Source organism: Haplochromis burtoni, unplaced genomic scaffold, assembly GCF_018398535.1.
Source record: "Haplochromis burtoni strain Fernald_Lab_line unplaced genomic scaffold, NCSU_Asbu1 Contig_142, whole genome shotgun sequence".
NCBI lineage: Eukaryota > Metazoa > Chordata > Actinopteri > Cichliformes > Cichlidae > Haplochromis > Haplochromis burtoni.
In genome coordinates, this window is record NW_024582503.1 from 1,516,830 (window position 1) to 1,534,431 (window position 17,602).

Here is a 17,602-nt window from a genome sequence, read left to right on the forward strand (position 1 = left end):
AAAAAAAAAAAAAAAAAAAAAAAAACTGTTACTCACTGTTGCAGTTTGTGCTTCAATCACTTTAACATGAGTCACCTACATTAACTTAGATGAACACATCCACCACATGAACTCTATAAAAGACACACGCATGAATGCAATACAATAATCTGCTCACACACACACACATCACACCCAGAAGTGACAAGTGACACAGCATACCAACTTCTGCCAGTTACTGTAGCACATATACATACACGTGCACGCACACAGACAAAACCATGCAGATGTGAGCTTGGGAGGACATCCCAGTCACATACTTGATCAAAAATAAAATAAATAAATTAGCCTCCAAAAGGCCTGCCAGAGCAGAAGCCAAGAATCCCTGGGAAGAGTTGAGATGAAGCTTTCCACTCAACAGCCAGATGGGATAAATTAATCCTCCATCTTAACGCAACACTAAAAACTCTCCACTGGATGTGTATGTGAAAGTTAGAGGAAGAGGCCAGGGAGAACTCTGGGATGTTGCTTCTTCTTTCTTGAAAGAACTCCTCCATAAATCTAACTTCCTCTCAAGTTCTTGCAGCCAAGGACAAAGCTGCATCCACAAACCTGTCCCTAAATTTCTCAGACTGTCTGCTCATCCATTCAAGCTGCACCACAGGCACCCCTAAACTCGTCTGGGACACCCCCCGCCCCTCCTCTTTGTATCTCAAGACTTCATTTCTTAAATTCCTCACTCTCTTCCTTCAGACATTCCTCAGTGTTCCCTTGGTGCAGCCATTGGCAATGAACTCGTTTTCCCAGAACCTCCAACTGCAGTTAATGCCAATCTACGGAGCCCCTCTGATGACATGGTCCAAAAAATAAATAAATTTTAGCCACAAAATACTACTTCGTGCCCTCGAAATAGGTATAACGTGCGCACAAAATGCTAATTTCTGGGCACGAATTGGGTATAACGTAGCAACGAATTACGCATTTGTGGCAACGAAATAGATAGCGTGCGCACATCATATTGATACAATTCCTGGACAGCTGCGTAGCATAAGATTAGGCTAAACCTATACACCATGGACATAAACAGTATGAATGAGTTTTATTTTAGGCTGGGAATGAGCTACAAATGCATTTTGAAAAGCCTGCAATGCAAGGAACCATTATTACGGAGAGACATTTAAACAGGATATTGAGAGCCCAGTTGTGACCTGGACGCCGGGATAGATTTTATTGTCAACCAACTGCAAGGGCCTGGGAAGGATCACGGTTACCGGTCAAGTGTTTCGTGGCTACAAATTAGCATTTCGTGCGCACGTTATACCCATTTCGTGGGCACGAAGTAGTATTTTGTGGCCTCAATTTATTTATTTATTGGACCATGTCATCAGAGGGGCTCCGTACCAATCAGCACAGTATGCAAACAACATAGCCCAATACATGCAGGCATATATCAGTAACTTAACATTCAAGCACTACTACAAACGATTTACAAATTAAAACATTAAAAGAGCTCAAAAGTAGGATTTTTCAGGAGAAACTTAAGCATGTAAAAAATAGCCTACACTAGTTTTTACCCCCCCACCTCTGGTATAAAGTGATGACTCAGAGGATGAGCCATGGTCTGGTGGGAAACTCCATATAGGAACTGTGTGGGCTATGTAGGACAGCGTGTGAGAAAATAAAGGCATATATAGCATCATTTTGAAATCTTCAACCCCGGCCTGTTGCACACTGTGCTCTCCCACACATCCACATTGCGTTGGCTATTTGTGCACCTCATCAGTGACTGTGACGTATGCCAGAGGATCTTTCCTTACACACCAATATAAGCACGTTTGGGAGGGGGGCGGGGGTGAGGGCGGGGGTGAGGTAGAAGATGGCGAATTACATCTGTGACATTCCAGCAGGAAATTCCTCCAGCGAGGATTCATGGGTGGGCTACATGTGCGTGTGTCGGGGTCTCCTGCTCTCTCTTCCTTCCCACCATGTTTCTGTCTCGAATCCTATTTTCAAAGATGACTTTGGCTTTGAACACCTGAGGATCTGCATCTGTGATTACAGCCTATCAGCTGATCTCAAAGGCAAGCATCTGTTTTTGTATTTTGTTTCTCTCCCCAGCATGTGTTGCATATTCATTTTCTGATAGCACCTGCAGTCTGGAGAGAGCAGCTTCAGTGCTACATGCACCAACAGGAGGAATGAAAACCAGAATATGCAGGGTTTTTTTCCCCCAAACTCAACAAGTTGAGAGCAGCGGCTTGTTTGTTCTTCATATGACCCCAAATTCTAACATTTACAGTCACATTGATCAACTTAAACCAAAGCAATCACATAAACTCCTTGGTTTGTTAAATTGTTAGCAGTAATTACTCAAATGTTGACAGATTTATATAAAAATTCTCCAGAGATGGAGCTGGAAATCTGGGAATTTCTTTTAAGCGCTCCTTGCGATATAACGAGGTCAAACACTTTATGCCAAATATTCCCAAGTTTATATCAAACTGAATGGGAGACATTGTAGTTTTCCATGTGCTTGAGCTTGGTGCATGCACAAACCTGACAACGTGCTTACAGAAAGCGTAATCTTTAAAAAAAAAAAAAAAAAAAAAAAAAAAAAAAGGGTGCAAGCACAGGTCTCTGTCAGTGACATCATTCTAGTGTCAATCAAACAAACTGGATGAGGGAGGAGCATCAATACAATTACAAACTTAATGCCCCACAGAACCAAAGTGATAAAGCTCTAAGTACAGAGTTAAGGGCCTCAATAGTAATCAATTACCTCCCTGAGATGAGATAAGAGGGTAACGGTCTTCTTTCTGGCCTCTGACATTCTTTTACTGCCAAAGGGTTTGTTGTGGGTAGGCAATTAAGCAATTACATGAGACATGACAAATTAGAAAATTATTCCGTCTGGATTCCAGAGCGGAAAAGGGGGAAAGGACCACCACGGCATCGGTCGACGTGCAGTTTCACAGACACAAAAAATAAATAAATTAAAAAAAAAGTGTTGGCATGTATTCATGTCACCAAAAAAGAAACACACAAGACCCGCGTCTGCAACAGAAACCCACAACAGAAGGATTACAAAAGTTGACAAAGGGTACACATGTCAATGAATGAAGCAAGTGACCAACTTGCCTCATTCACTGGCATATGTACCCTTTGTTGTTCTTCTGCTCTGGGTTTCACATGTCTCATGGTGGTTTATGTTTTGGACTGTGGTTTGGTGGTTCAGTTGCCCAACTGGCAGAAACCCCCTTGTTAATACTTGCAATCTGAATTCTTACCAAAGTAGTCAGCCTTTGGCTGGGCATCCATCTCTTTTTCCAGTCGCTTAGTGAGGGCTTCTAATTTTATTTCAGCTGCTGAAGGACTTTGTTCAGGTGGATGTGTCAGGACGGACTGACAGGGTAGCTGGACAGGCTTAGAAGAGCCCGGGACTTCAGCTTCAGCACTGTTGGTCTGTCCACAGGCAGGCATTTGGCTCTGACCTTGACCCTGGATGATGCTTTTGGAGACACTGCTGGGGTTTACAGCAGAAGATGTCACCTGGGCTTTGGGCTGAAGCGTTTCAGAAGTTGTAGAAAGGACAGAGGAGGCTGCCACGGGACCATTATGGCTGGCAGATGGTTTAGAAATTGGCGGTGGCGTGTAATGGGACGCAGGCTTGGTGGAGGGCTGCTGCACATGCAATTCAGCTCCTCCTGTGAAGGCACTCAGAGGCAGGATAGGCGCCAGGTCTGGTTTTGCTGAGCCAGAGGGCTCTCCGACCCACCCTTTAACTGGCCCAGCAGGAGATGGTGGACTTCTATTGACAGGTGAAGAAATGGCCTGATTCTGCTGGGATAGAAGACTGTTGAAGGTAGAAGGTGCCTGGGATAGGTGCTGGGATGCACTGCTGCTCCCAGACTCAGACAAAGATGGGGCAGGCTGGCTGTCTCTGGATGGGGCCCAAGCAGGCGGCTGGCTCACTGGGTGACGCGCATGAGAAGGGTTTCCAGAGCTAGGCGGGGAAGGGGTGGTATGCTGGTATGAATGGGGCTCCAAGCGCTCCTTACTGTCGTAATTGTTTCCGTACTCGTAAGCCCTGCCGGTAGGAAGTTCAGACTGGATACCCGTGTGGTGTCTCTGGCCGTCAAACTGTGCGTACTGACTCCCAGCAGCGGTGCTCGGCACAGGGCCAGATAGTAGTGGGGGCTTCGCAGCAGCTTCACTCAGCTGTCTGTAACTGTTGATGGGCGGTCTGTCTTTGGTGTAATGTATGCTGCTGTGACCTCCGTTCATTTTAATGGCCTCGTTGTTTCTGGCCATCTCCTCCTGGTGTTTCTGCATGTGTATTTTAGTCATTTTAGAGGCAAAAACTTTCCTCGTCTCTTCAAAGTCGGGGTTATTTCCCGCATCCCTCCTCATTCGAAACAAGCCATCTCTGGATGCTTCATACATGTTTAGGTCCTCGATAAACTTGCTCGCCTCGAGCCCTAAATCCTCGTATTTATCCATTTTTAAAAAGGCGTATCGGCTCTGCTTCAATAAAGTTGCAAGTAGTTGTATCTAGCCTAGCTTAAACACAAATATCCGCAAACTTTACAGTCAGTAGTCCAACAGCTCGCAGTCTTGAGAGAAGAAAATAAACTTTCCCCCTCCCGCCTGATATTTCCGACCTTTCCCCCGTCCTTTAAACAGTTCGAGCTCCACGTCCTCCTCGGTGAAACTGTCCGTCCGTGAAGCTCAGCTCTGCCCCAAAGAAGCCGCCGTCCGTCTGGTTATAAATGTGAGCCGATCCCAGATCCGATACCCCCGGACGACCCCACAAACCGCCCTCTCCTCCTCCTCCTCTTGCTGTTGCTGCTTTACAGCTTCATTCAAAAACTTTGTCTTTCGCACCTCTGAAAGAAAAACTACTAAAAAGCAGTCAAAAACAGAGAAGTTAACCCAAACCGCCGGAGAACCGCTGGGGCACCGAGCCGTACGTGGCCGCCGGGTCGACAGTTGGAACTTAATGACGGAGCAGTTTGTTCCTTTAAAGGCACAGCGCTCAAATCAAGTAGGACAAGTAAGATAAGAGCTTTCCCACACACCAGCCATTAATCAGCGTTATTTATGTAACCAGATAGCATATATCTGGTTTTAAAATAGCTCAGCTCGTAGGCATCCATTCTGTTAACTGTTCCATACATCATGTGTCATCTTCAAAAATATCACCGAGTTGACTCAATTCCCGTTCTTCTTCGAGGAAAAAGAAGAAAAAAACCCCATTCCACTTCCCTAACCTCTACTAACTTTTATTTTCATTGTTTTATTGTTCTTAAACTGGACATTTTTAAAAATTTATTTTTACATTTTATACCGTTATTAATAACTTCACATTCCCATGGAAGGACGTGTGTTATTGTTGCCTTTATTTAAACAGGCAACAGGGTGCAATCACAATCCTGACAATAACGGGTTCACTGTTGAGGGTAGAAAAAATGAAGACAATTTTATATGGAAATAAAGGAAGGCAGAAGCTGGAACTTGAAATTACTTAAAGTAACGTGTTACTTGTTATTAAACAGCATTGGTAAAATAAGATTTAAAAAGTAAATAAAGTATAGCCCCTGACACAACTGCTTAAACTAGTCCCACTTCTCATAACAATCTGTGTAATTTAATATTCATAAAGCTGTACAGTAACTACTGCATGGGTGTGTTTTTCTGTGGTTTGGGTATTAACAGGCCCGTCTGTTTATTGCTGAATGACATCACACATTCCTGTTCACACACACACACACACACACACACACACACACACACACACACACACACACACACACACACACACTGTAACCCCTTTGCATTGTGTCCTGACCCGTCTGGAATATTTGAGGCAGAGGTGGGGTACAGCAGGACAAACTCATGTGTATACAGAAAATATTTTATATGTCCTACATAAAGCCTGAGTGTGCTTATATTGTCTGACAGCCACAGTTATTGTGAAGAAAAAAAAATATATATATATATATATATGAGAAGCCTGGTGGCATAATAAAAGTAAAAGGTTTAGCCTGAAGAAACAGTCACTGTAATGCAATCCCCCCCTTAAGCAGGAGGCCTAACTTGCTTTACTTACCCCTTAAACACATTCATCAGAACAGCTGGGAGCACTATTACTGTAAAGAAGGGGAAAAAGGACAAACCAGAGCAGCTGCTCAAATGTGTTATTGCTTAAATAAATTGAGCAGGATCCACAAAGTTATAAAATATTATTTATTTCAAATAAAGATGCAGTTGCAGCATGGGACATTAATGAATATGTCCAAATTTTTATATCCAAAATGTTGTTAGCATGGCACTCTGACATGAAATTGCAGTGAGTGTCCTGGATTTGAACCCTGGATGTCTTGTACAAAACGTAATAAACTAAACATTTGAGAAAGCATCATAAAAGTGACAAAATTATATCTCCAGACTGACGTAAATTAAAAACTATATATTTTGAATATTGTGTGTAGTGTTGCTGTGTTCTGCATTTACTTTGCTAAATATCTATGGGGAAAATCCAAGCATGTGGTGACAATAACTCTGGAAAACATGAGCTCATTTTATTTCACCCGTTATGGTAATTGTGTCATTAGAGCCTCATTAAAAGAGAAAAATAGGATATAAACAAACAAACAAACAAAAAAAGCCAGGTTTCAGACTTCCTACATGTTCATGGTTACATAAGATCTTAGACGGGACAGTGTCAACAGTTAACCTTTTTTTTTTTCTTTTTTTTTTAAATAGCACTATTATTTCCAGGAATCCAAAGCTCTGTTGTTACTCTTTTATAAGGATATGTGCCAAGGCATTTTGTAAACAAGCAATGAAATTGTAGCAGTTAATGAAATCTGCACAGCAGATAATGCCATATATTCTTAAACTAATGCTCAGAAGTCTTTTTTGTTGTTGTAAGGCATTAACACTTCCATAAAAGCAGATGCAGTTTGTGAAATTGTTGGCTTTTACTTTGAAGCATTAGCAGTAACAACTCTACGTGACAAGACACAACAGTTTGACTGGTTAGATGGAAATAGGTGGAATAAATAGATATGTTTGAAAAACCTGCATGTAAAGATGGATGAAAGAACAGCAAAGGAAGAATGAACACTGGCCAATGCTTTATGATACAGCCTTGGATGGCTTTACAGTGAGGACATCGGTGTTTGTACTAAGATTATACATGGATCCTTTCAATACAAAACAAAACACCTTAGAAAGTGTTCCTCTGCACAGAGAGGGATATAGCCGGCACAGTAAATATATTAAATTCATAAAAGACAAACATAATCTAGAGTGGATCGTCTTAAACCACTCCTTATTTCTTTACATTTTGCTTCCAAGCAGCCAGACTGTGTCATTTTTTAAGTGGTCTTGAGCAGTATTTCTCCAGGCTTTCTAAAAGTCTTTTCATTTTTAGTCCAGTCCTTGTACCTGACCTTTTTCAGATGAATGTTTTCTTTTTGTTTTGTTTGTTTAAGCCACTCAATACTGACCTGTGAAATCATTCAAGCAAACTATCTACAGCAACTGACCCTTCAGTTGATTCGACTGTTCACTGAAATTTCATGAGAAATGGTCTCAGTGGAAGGGTGGCTGTCAGGAAGCAATTCTTAAGGAAGGTGAACAAGATGAAAAGGCTGAGGTATCCCAAATTACTCAAGAACTGGACTGAAAAATCAGTGACAACAGGTCTGATGGAGTGATGAATCCAAATTTGAAAATTGTGGTTCAAATTGTCATCAGTATGTAGCGAGGAGCTCAGGGAAGATGTGCAACAGAGTGTCTACAAACGTCTGTAAAACACAGTGGTCTCGTCAAAGTGTCCTGGTTTTGGGGCTGGATTTCAGCCAGCTGTGTTGGGAATCTTGTCAAAATGGAATTGTGATTCTGATCCACCATGGAATACCATATGGAAAGCAACTGATTGGCCATGGTTTCATTTTTTAGCTTGATAATAATCCCAAACACTTCCAGTGCAGTAAAAGCGTATCTAGATACACACAATGGAACCCCATCAGCCATGGACTGGCCACCCCAGAACCCAGATCGCAACATTATTGAAGCAGTGTGAGATCATCCTGATAGAGAACAGAAAAAAAGCAGCAAACATCCAAAGAACTTTGAATGTCCTCCAAGAAGCCTGTAGAACTATTCCTGAAGACTACTTAAAGAAACGGCAAGAGAGTTTAGGTTGTGTTGAAGAATAAAGACGACCATACTAAGTATTGTCTTTCAGACTCATCAGAATAGTACCAACTCAGTTTTTGCCCTTCATACTCCATTTCGATCTATTTTCTAACATCTTTCAGTAAATCACTGCACCTATTTCAGATTTAAAATATAAGTAAATGAAGGGTGACTTAAAACTTTTGCACAGTATTGCAAATTAATAAATTAAGGTGTGGCAGTTAAGTGTATAATCACACACTACCCAAGAGTTTCGTTTCAAATACAATTAAGGAACTAATGAAACTCTGTGTGAGCTCATTGTGTAAGCAAAGAGTACCCACAGATGACTACTTTTCCAGCCTTGAGGTCATCCTGCAAGATAATGAGCTGTGGCATTACAACATCCCCCTGTGGGAACACACAGCCCCAGTCCAGGGACTCGACTGCTGCAATGGAGGGTGATCGGGACTGCGCCGCTGTGTGCTCCACCCTCATCCGCCTCAACAGCAGAATTTCTCAAGAGGCAGAGGAGTGATTTAGTTCATCTCATCAAAGACAATCCATGCTGTACATGTCTTGTGTAAGAAAGGGTATGACTGCGATCTGAAGAGAAAGTGAGTCACAGTGGATTATTGTTGCCTTTTCAATGATCCTCGTCGTCATGGAAACTGCAGAGATGATAAAAAGTGTTAAATGATGCCATGAGCTGAAAGTGACAAACTGAATGCATCACTGCAGTTCAGATCAAATTTATTCAAAGGGGCTAACTTTAGTCCAGGAAGGATTTTCTATCATGTCACTTAGACTGCTCTAAACAACAGTTACACTGTTGCTCTCTTTAATGAAACAGCAACTCAGGGCCCATTTTTGAGGCCACCTGAAGTTCAGCCATGCTTATTAGTTGCTGTTACCAGTGAGAAAAGTAAATGAAGGTGTGAAAAGAGCTGCAAAAAAGGAAGAGATCAGGGGTTTAAAAACAAACTCCTTCTGGTTGTAATGCCTATTTTAAAACAGACAGTTTGAATGTGTGACACAGAGATGAGCACAGAGAAGGTAAATTCCTCCGTTTCTTTGTCTCGCTTTGTTTTCGGTTGCGACGGCATCAAGCCATTGTGTAAATCTAAGACAATGAGAAAAACAACGAACAGAGTTAAAGTTCTTTACTCCCCTCCTCTAATTCCTGGTTTCACTTCCTGTTATTCTGTCTCTCTTGTGAGCCTCTTCCTGTCACCTAATGCTGAGAGATAGCACCAAAATATGGGAAAGGGATTGAGGGGGTCAGTAAGAAACATTTTTTTTTGTGCGTCTGCACATTTTAAAAATTCAGCATGAGTAACTAAAAACAATATATACAGCAAGCCATGATTTTATCAGCTGCAAGCTGGCCAATATGATTCCTATCAAATTAAAAGCATGTCCTTAACTATTACCCATATAGCTTTAAAAAACTCAACTAATCGGAGGTGTGGGCACAATAACTTGACGAGGGGGAAATTGTTTTACATATCAAGTGACTGCTTACTCATACTCATTCCAGATAGGCCAGTAGGCGTGTTCACAGATACATTTCAGTGCCTCTGGTGTGTGCGCTCTGCCAGGACAGCGCTAAGGGCTGAGTCATGTTGGTCTAACGTCAAGACACAGAGCCCATGAATAGGCATAGTTGGCCATGAGGGACAGAACAAATGATGCGGTGGCAAGGTTAAAAATCCCCTGACCGCGTGAGGCCCTTCAGTTAACTCCAGCTGGCCAGGGTTCACGCAGCACCGCATCCAGTAGCCAAATAGCAGTCTATGTCTGTGCAGCCCAAAAACAGGCTCGGAGGTGCACACAAGTGCTGATAAGGCACAGCTGCATGACTTGGCTGAGACGTGCATTGGTAGATTGAGAGGTGTGAAGCTGTGAGTGCGATGCTTAAGGTAGAGAATGTGAACAATGACTGGAATCTAAAGTGGTCTTTGGGTGGAGCTGAGGTCCTGAATAATTGGGAGTCTGATTTAGAAAAGATAGGTGCTGCATTAAAGAGACTGGAAACCTGCAGTTGCTCTTTTATTAAAATAGAAAACATAAATAAAATGCCTATATAGATATTCACATTGATATCATTCAATTTTTATCTGAACTGACGTTCAGCCTTTCAGGTTTTCTTAAATAGATTTTTAAAAAGTCCACCTCTTTTGTCTGTCTCAAAAGCAGTGGTGAACAATCCAGTGTCACTCATCAACCAGGAAGTTGATGAGAGCAGTCCTGGGAGACAAGATGGCTCTCTTTATGCTGCGTTCGCTCAGAAACTTCTGTCCGACGGGGCTCTCCAGAACCAGCTGCTGTACCCGACTGGTATCTTTGGACACCTGCACAGGGACGGTCACCATGCCACAGGACTTGTTGTTTATCTAAGAGTAAGAAACAGAAGGCGACAGATGAGAGAAGTTACTGAAAGGTTTTTTCCATTCGGTTATTTTGAAAAACAAAAGTTTTGCCATTGAAAGTTGTATTATAAACTGGCACAAAACTCCTAAAATAGCAGACTCCACCTTTTCCCATATACAGTGCATCCTTTAAAACACATAGTTAGTGGTACGCATGGTAAGGACACTCGGTCTTGTATGTTTGGAAGCAAATGTATGTGTGCACACGCTGAACATGATGCTGCTTTTAGAGGTGGTTGTAAATTAAGGGTGTGCACGCTTGTGTGTGCGTGTGCTCGGGATTGGCCTCCATTCTGGGACAAACCCGAGTACGTGATTAGAGGACCGAGAGTGAGGAAAGCCACAACAGAGCGCTCAGTCTAAGGGAAAACCACCACCATAATCATCATCACTGAGCAATGGAAGCTCAAATATATATACAGTGCGTGTGACTCAGAGATGTGTAAAAGAGTATTATTTTCACTAAGACACGGAAAATACATACGGAGTATTGTGAGAACAGAACTGGGCACACCCACCCGCACTCAGACGTGTGCTGGTGGGTTTCCTGGAGCCCCGTCCTAACCATAAACACTACTTCTTCTTGCTAAGGTAACCCTTACCTAACTGAGTATTTACACAGAAATGTGCTGATTTCCCAAAATGTCACTGCAATGAGATTTAGATCTCTGTAGTGGGAATAGAATAAGTAGACACACCCATTTCTGTCTCGTGTTTCTCGTCTCTTTTTCCACGTAAAACTCAAGTGAAAGAGCAGCGCTGTTATTCAGCGTAGTGTTTGTTGAAATCACAGGTGTGTGTGCGTGTGAGAAGGGATTAGCAGGTTTTCTCAGGGGGATACTACCTCCTAAAAGAGAAAATAGTCACATTACAGCAGTTGGAGCTTTTATCTATTAGCCTAGTGGATATCCAGGGCAGAACGAAGAATAGCACTCTGATACAAATGGATTTTCTTTAAAAAAACAAAACTATCACAGCTGGATACATCCTCTGATTGTCTTTGCATGTTGAAAAACACTGATACTTGAATTCCCGATGATGATGTACCCAGTCACAGGCTTCATTTTGGCTAACAGGCGTTTTTTTTGTTGGTTTTTTTGTAAAGAAAGTACACAAGTGAGTGAGTGACAGCAAGGCAGGAACTCTGTTCTTAACTTCTAATTACTGACCAACTTGTCTTTTTAACTTTAAGCACAGTGTCCGACATGCTGACGCATAAACACACAGGTACGCACGAACTTGTAAAGACATCTATCTGCGCGTGCACATGCACACAGAGGCTAATCATAGGCTCTCATGAAAATTACAGACTATGGAAGTAATCATGGAAGTAAAAGTGGAGAGTTTCAGGAAATGCTAGAGGATGTATGAGAAAAACAGTCTTAATAAAGTTCTGTATATACACTCACTGGCCACTTTGTTAGGTACACCTTGGTAGTACTGGATTGGACCACCAAGGGTGCTGGACTGGATGAGATCTGGTGACTGGTGGCATTTGAGTGCACATTTAAAGGGACAGACATGAGCATCAGCAATACTCAGGTAGGTGTTAAAACATTGGTACTAAGGGACTAATGTGTGCCATTAGAACACCATCACCAGCATTATTTATGGATATATGTGTTTTGTCTTTTTTTAAACACCAAATTCTGAACCTAACATCCAAATATCACAGCAGAAATCAAGACATTTCTCTAATCTTCTGTTGTCCAGTTTGTGTCTCCTCCCAGTGTCAAACTGAGGATTATTCTGCATGTTAGGTAAATGTGTTAACCACCATAATATGGAGTGTTCCCTGATTGTTACTGGTGGTTATTTGAATTCCTGTTGCTATCAGCTCAAAGCAGTCTGGCCATTGCCCCCTGACCTCTGGCATCAACAAGGTATTTTCACCCACAGAACGTTTGCTCAGTGGATAGTTTCGCTTTGTCAGACCATTCTGTATAAACTCCAGAGATAGTTGGGTGGGAAAATCCCAGTAGTTTCTGAAATACTCAGAACAGCCCATCTGACACCAACAATCATTCCATGTTCACTTACACGACCTTTCTTCCCCATTCTGATGCTCAGTTTGAACTTCAGCAGGTTGTCTTCACAATGTTTACATGTACAAGTGCAATGACCAACAAAAGAAAAGGAATTAGGAAATGTAAGCGTTTCATTTAACCTTGACAACCATTTATTTCTGTATTTATTGTTCGGTCACAGAGTCAGAACCTTCAGCAGTGATGCATATTGAGTGAGTTCACGTTTATCTGAACTTACCAGTACAGACAATTCCACAAAGTCAGGGACCTCCAGATACTCTGGGTCCACAGTCGGCCAGGACTGCTGCAGGACATCCCCTTCATGCTGGAGGATGGGGCTGAGGGGGTGTTTCACCTGGCAAAGACCTGGGAAAGACCCAACATGGACAATATTTGCCGACTCTCAGGAAACATATGCGGAGGTACAAAAGAGTCAGCCAGAAATTTTTTTTTTTTTTTTTAAAGAAAGAAAAGTTATATATACATTTAATTTTTAGTTCTGCGGATGACTTTGATGTTGCTTGTATTTGTTAATCTTTATGCTGAGACAAGATCTCGGTAATGGGTCATACAACAACGACGCAGCTATTCTTACAGCGAGCTCCTGTCCTCTGGAGGCCCAAGGGAAGGATGTGAACTTCCTCTATCCTGCACTGTGTGTGTAAAATTACGAAGAAGGGCTCAGAGAGTAAAGTACAGTGCGGCAGAGGTCACACATCTTGTATGTCCTGTTTATAACGCTCTGCATCGGTGATTCTCAGACTGTGGGGGAAAACATGATGAACACGTACCGGGGAAACTATGCAGTGAAACTCGAGTAAGCTGAATAACTGAGGATTTTTTTATTTTATTTTATAAATGGGGTGGGGGTAGGACAATAAACAAAACGAAGTTTGCTGATGCTATCGTGCTGAACTTCGTTTCACTAAAAAACAACTTAAGCTTCTATAGCTTCTTCTGCAATACGTACATGATGTACATGAGCACACACAAACACAAAATGTGCTCATTGTCACTCATTAAAACCAGCACACACGCTATACGCTTTCCTTTCAGCTGGACTCTGTTTTCTGGTTCTCTCCTCTCTCGGCTGTGTGCAGAAAGCTCACGTCCGTGCATCCATGAAAAGAAAAGGATGTCCTCCAGGGCAGCACAAGGGCACGCTTCCACACGAGACACAGAAAGTGACGCTAGAGCTTCCTTTCTGTTGTTTAGCTTCTCAGCACTGTTTATTTCAGGCGGAGTGTACTGATCATCACCACTCATTGTTGGGTGTTCACTAGTGTAAATTAGAAGTTTAGCAGAGGCCGCTTCCTCTTTTACACACCAAGATTATCCTCATTTACAACTATTTAAATATCATCCGACAAGCGGTTAAGTGTAAGAAGCTGTGTGTGTCATCATGTGACACATTTCTTCTTTACATTAAATATGCACATGAACTTCACCAACCTGCCCAAAGCTCAGAAGCTAAGTGAGGGGCCATGGGTGCTGTCATCATAACCAGGGCAGCCAGAGCTTCCTCAAACTCCACGCTGTGTTGCAACAGCCTGACTGTTGCACTCTAGACACACAGAAGCAGTGGAGAAAATGTGATTTCCAGTGTGTTCAGTTCAAACAATACTTGTACCATATTTGCAGTTAGTTCGCCTCAGTTGAGTCACGCCTCATTTATTCATATTTTGCAAGGAAAATGGAAAATAGGTGCAATGATTTACTGAAACGTGAGAACATTGACGAAAGTACAGTATAAAAGGCAAAAACAGAGTTTGTACAATGAGCTTTAAAGTCAATATTTGGTGTGATCACTTTTATTCTTCAACAGCCTGAACTCTCTTAGGCAGCTTTCTTGTCATTTCTTTAAGTAGTTTTAGGAACAGTTTTCCAGGCATCTTGAAGGACAAACATTAATGCTGTTTGGATATTCACTGTCTTTTGTTCTATTCAGTGTCAGGATGATCCCACACTGCTTCAACAATGTTGAGGTCCAGGCTTTGAAGAGGCCAATCTACAACTGATTGATGTTTTTCTATGCAGGTATGCTTTTACTGCACTGGCAGTGTGTTTGAGATCATTGTCATGCTGAAAAATGAAACTGCTGCCAATCAAGCACTTTCTTGATGATGGATCAAAATCTGATTCTACTTTGTTTGGACAAGATCTCCATGACCATTGGCTCTCAAACCACGACAGAGCTTCAACTGTGTTAAAGATGACTGTACACACTTGCTGTTGTATCTCTCTCCTGGCTCCTCTGTACATATTAACAACAAAAATTTCACAGTTGGATTCATCACTCCATCAAACATGCTACCACTGATTCTGATGTCACACCTCAGCTATCTGTCCCTGCCTTAAGAATAGCTTCTTGACAGCTACTCTAAGACCTATCAGGTCCTTTGTCAGCTCTTTTCTGGATTTCTTAAGGACATGACTTTAGATGTTGCTCATCTGATGTATTTATGTGTTTATTTATTTTTAGCTAAGTTTTAGGCTAATAGCACTTTAGCACTTGGTGCAAAAATACAATTTTATGCCTGTCAAACTATGTTATCTTAGGCATTTTTCATAGATTCAACAAAAGAACCTGAGACTGGACTAAAAATGAGTGAAAAAGCAGCCAATGTCCACAGAAAAACCTTGAAAGACCTTCAGAAACCCTGGAGAACCATCGCCTGTGACCACATTAAAAAATTACAAGAGGAAGTCTGGCTCCTTGGAAATAAAATATAATGAAATAGCTGGTGGCTGAAGACTTTTTTGCACATTACTGTCCTTCAAGATATAAGAGAGTGCGCTCACGCTCAGTGTGTTAGTGAGTCCCATTAGGCGAGATATGGCTGCGTTGAACAGGAAGTCCTCTGTGAAGTGAGTCGTCACCTGAAAACACCAACAGAGAAACACGGCACAGTCGGTGAGTAAAAACGACAGTCTGAGGCTTTATGATGCGTTTCTGGATCCTAGACATATGGCTGCTTCCAGATGGGTTGGTGTTGTCACTTATTATTACAGAGTGTGCCTCTGATGAATCACTGGAAAACAATGACAGGTTCAGAAGACGGGCCTCCAGTCTGTTATCGTCATGTGGACCAGCTGAAGCCACAAAGCGAGTCAACATTCCCCTGCTCAGCTTTCATGGAAAAGGGAGCCATTTGGGAGGGTCCACAGGGAGCAGGTTTATCAACGAGGCTTTTGAGGGACAGATCAAAGGACAGCCTCGGCTTTGAGGGCTTAGGGCAAACAGCCTGAGGTCCTTTGAAAGCAATGGCCTTGAGGTGGGAGGCGGGGGGGTAGAGAGCGACTATCAAACCTGGCAGCCAGAGAAGGCTATTTATAAAGTGTGAAAGGAGACAGTTTAAAATCAATTTCCAGCGCCTTCTGCTGCTACCCTTTATTCCAGGGGTTTCAGGTTGCGACGGATGTTTAGCACTGAAATGCCACAACTCAGGACTTTGTACTGCGAGACTGTGTAACGAGTGATATATTACTTGCTGTCATTTGGTGCCTTATAAATGAGAAAAGACTTCTTAACGTGCCTTCCAACTGTAACATTTAACAAAGTGGCAAAAGGCTGAAGGATATTAATTACGTAATACCAGGCATCAACAACTTTAGCACAGATAAGAGGAACAAGCTGAGAGCGAAATTCAAAACGGAGCAAAATGACAGATGCAATATGTTGCCGAAGGACAGTGAATGTTAAATCTCACTGACAGCCCGAGATTTGACAACGGGCACATATCTGACCCCTGCTGGTGAGAAGTGCTGCAATATGTCACAGTTTAATGTCACAATGAGACGCTTAAGCCAGGGGTGTCCAACTCCAGGCCTCAAGGGCCGGTGTCCTGCAGGTTATAGACATCACTCTGGGTCAACACATCTGATTCAAATGAATAGTTCATTCCCAGGCCTCTGCAGAACTTCAAGACACGTTGAGGAGGTTATTTAGACATTTAAATCAACTGTGTTGGATCAAGCACACATCTAAAACCTTCAGGACACCGGCCCTCGAGGCCTGGAGTTGGATTCACTCGTTCTCACTGGAGCTGCTCACACAGACAAATTTGCAGCACTGACTTTTTTCGAAACAAGCTCAATTTTTCGGATCCGAATAAACACACTTGATATGTTAGACTGCATTTGGGAATAAATGTGCTCGTAGCTCAAAATGATGATACGGAAATAGTAAAAGAATACTGTTTTACTTCAGATACACAGCTAAACACACAGATGTGATCCTAGCTCTGTCAAAAAGAGCTTAAAGTGCCCAACTGACATCATGAAATATGGACAAAAGCAGCCATTATACAGCTTCAACTCCTGGATCAAACCATTAAAAGTCTGCCTTCTGCTGCCTTCTAGTGAGAATCGGATGAACCCAGAATCTCAGTTTCTTCCCTTTCTTGTTTAGAAACATCAGGACCAACTCATCATCACGACGCGCTCGGTGTGTAAAGGCCTTTAGGCTGCAGAGCAGTTACCTCTTGAATTGCGTAGTTCTTGTTCTCCCAGATCTTTTTGGCCTCCGCGAGCTCTTTCTTTTTCAGCAGCCTGGGGTTGGGGACATCTCCGAGCTGCCGTGCTGCTCTCAGCTTGGTCACCAGCTGCCACAGTCGAGACTGCCATCGCAGAACGCCAGCAAGAGCATCGGCTGGAGTGGGTCAACACACACAGGACACAGGAAAGAGCATGTTTTTACAAGATTTCTTTAAGTTCACACATCATGAGTAACTTGTCTGTGTAATTTTGCAGACTCTTCTCACTCTTAGCATTCCACAGGATGTCCTGTTCAGGCGGTGCCGCATAGAGGATGTATAGTCGTACTGTGTCCACGCCGTACTGCTGCACCACGTCTTGGGGGTCCAGCCCGTTGTGTTTGGACTTGCTCATCTTCTCCCACGTCACCTCAACGCGACCGCCACTCAGAGCCACTGGCTCCTTATCTGGAAGAAACAGGATGGGGTCAGAGATAGCTGG

The 17,602-nt window shown here is 42.6% G+C and overlaps 2 protein-coding genes across 2 annotated transcripts in view; both read right to left on the reverse strand.

Moving 5' to 3' along the window:
* The window catches only part of LOC102290027 (LIM domain-containing protein 1), an 18,476-nt gene extending 13,318 nt beyond the window's left edge, over positions 1 to 5,158 (reverse strand). Inside the window, exon 1 of the mRNA XM_042224588.1 lies at positions 3,267 to 5,158. Within this exon, the coding sequence (XP_042080522.1) occupies positions 3,267 to 4,479 (1,213 nt within the window). The 5' untranslated portion in view covers positions 4,480 to 5,158. The remainder of the gene's footprint in view (positions 1 to 3,266) is intronic.
* Positions 5,159 to 6,210: 1,052 nt separating this feature from the next.
* Positions 6,211 to 17,602, reverse strand: part of lars2 (leucyl-tRNA synthetase 2, mitochondrial) — a 38,599-nt gene continuing 27,207 nt past the window's right edge. Inside the window, exons 16-21 of the mRNA XM_014337665.2 lie at positions 17,389 to 17,568; positions 17,107 to 17,276; positions 15,428 to 15,505; positions 14,078 to 14,189; positions 12,864 to 12,991; positions 6,211 to 10,562 (exon numbers count right to left, since the gene is read on the reverse strand). Of these exons, the coding sequence (XP_014193151.1) occupies positions 10,383 to 10,562; positions 12,864 to 12,991; positions 14,078 to 14,189; positions 15,428 to 15,505; positions 17,107 to 17,276; positions 17,389 to 17,568 (848 nt within the window). The 3' untranslated portion in view covers positions 6,211 to 10,382. The remainder of the gene's footprint in view (positions 10,563 to 12,863; positions 12,992 to 14,077; positions 14,190 to 15,427; positions 15,506 to 17,106; positions 17,277 to 17,388; positions 17,569 to 17,602) is intronic.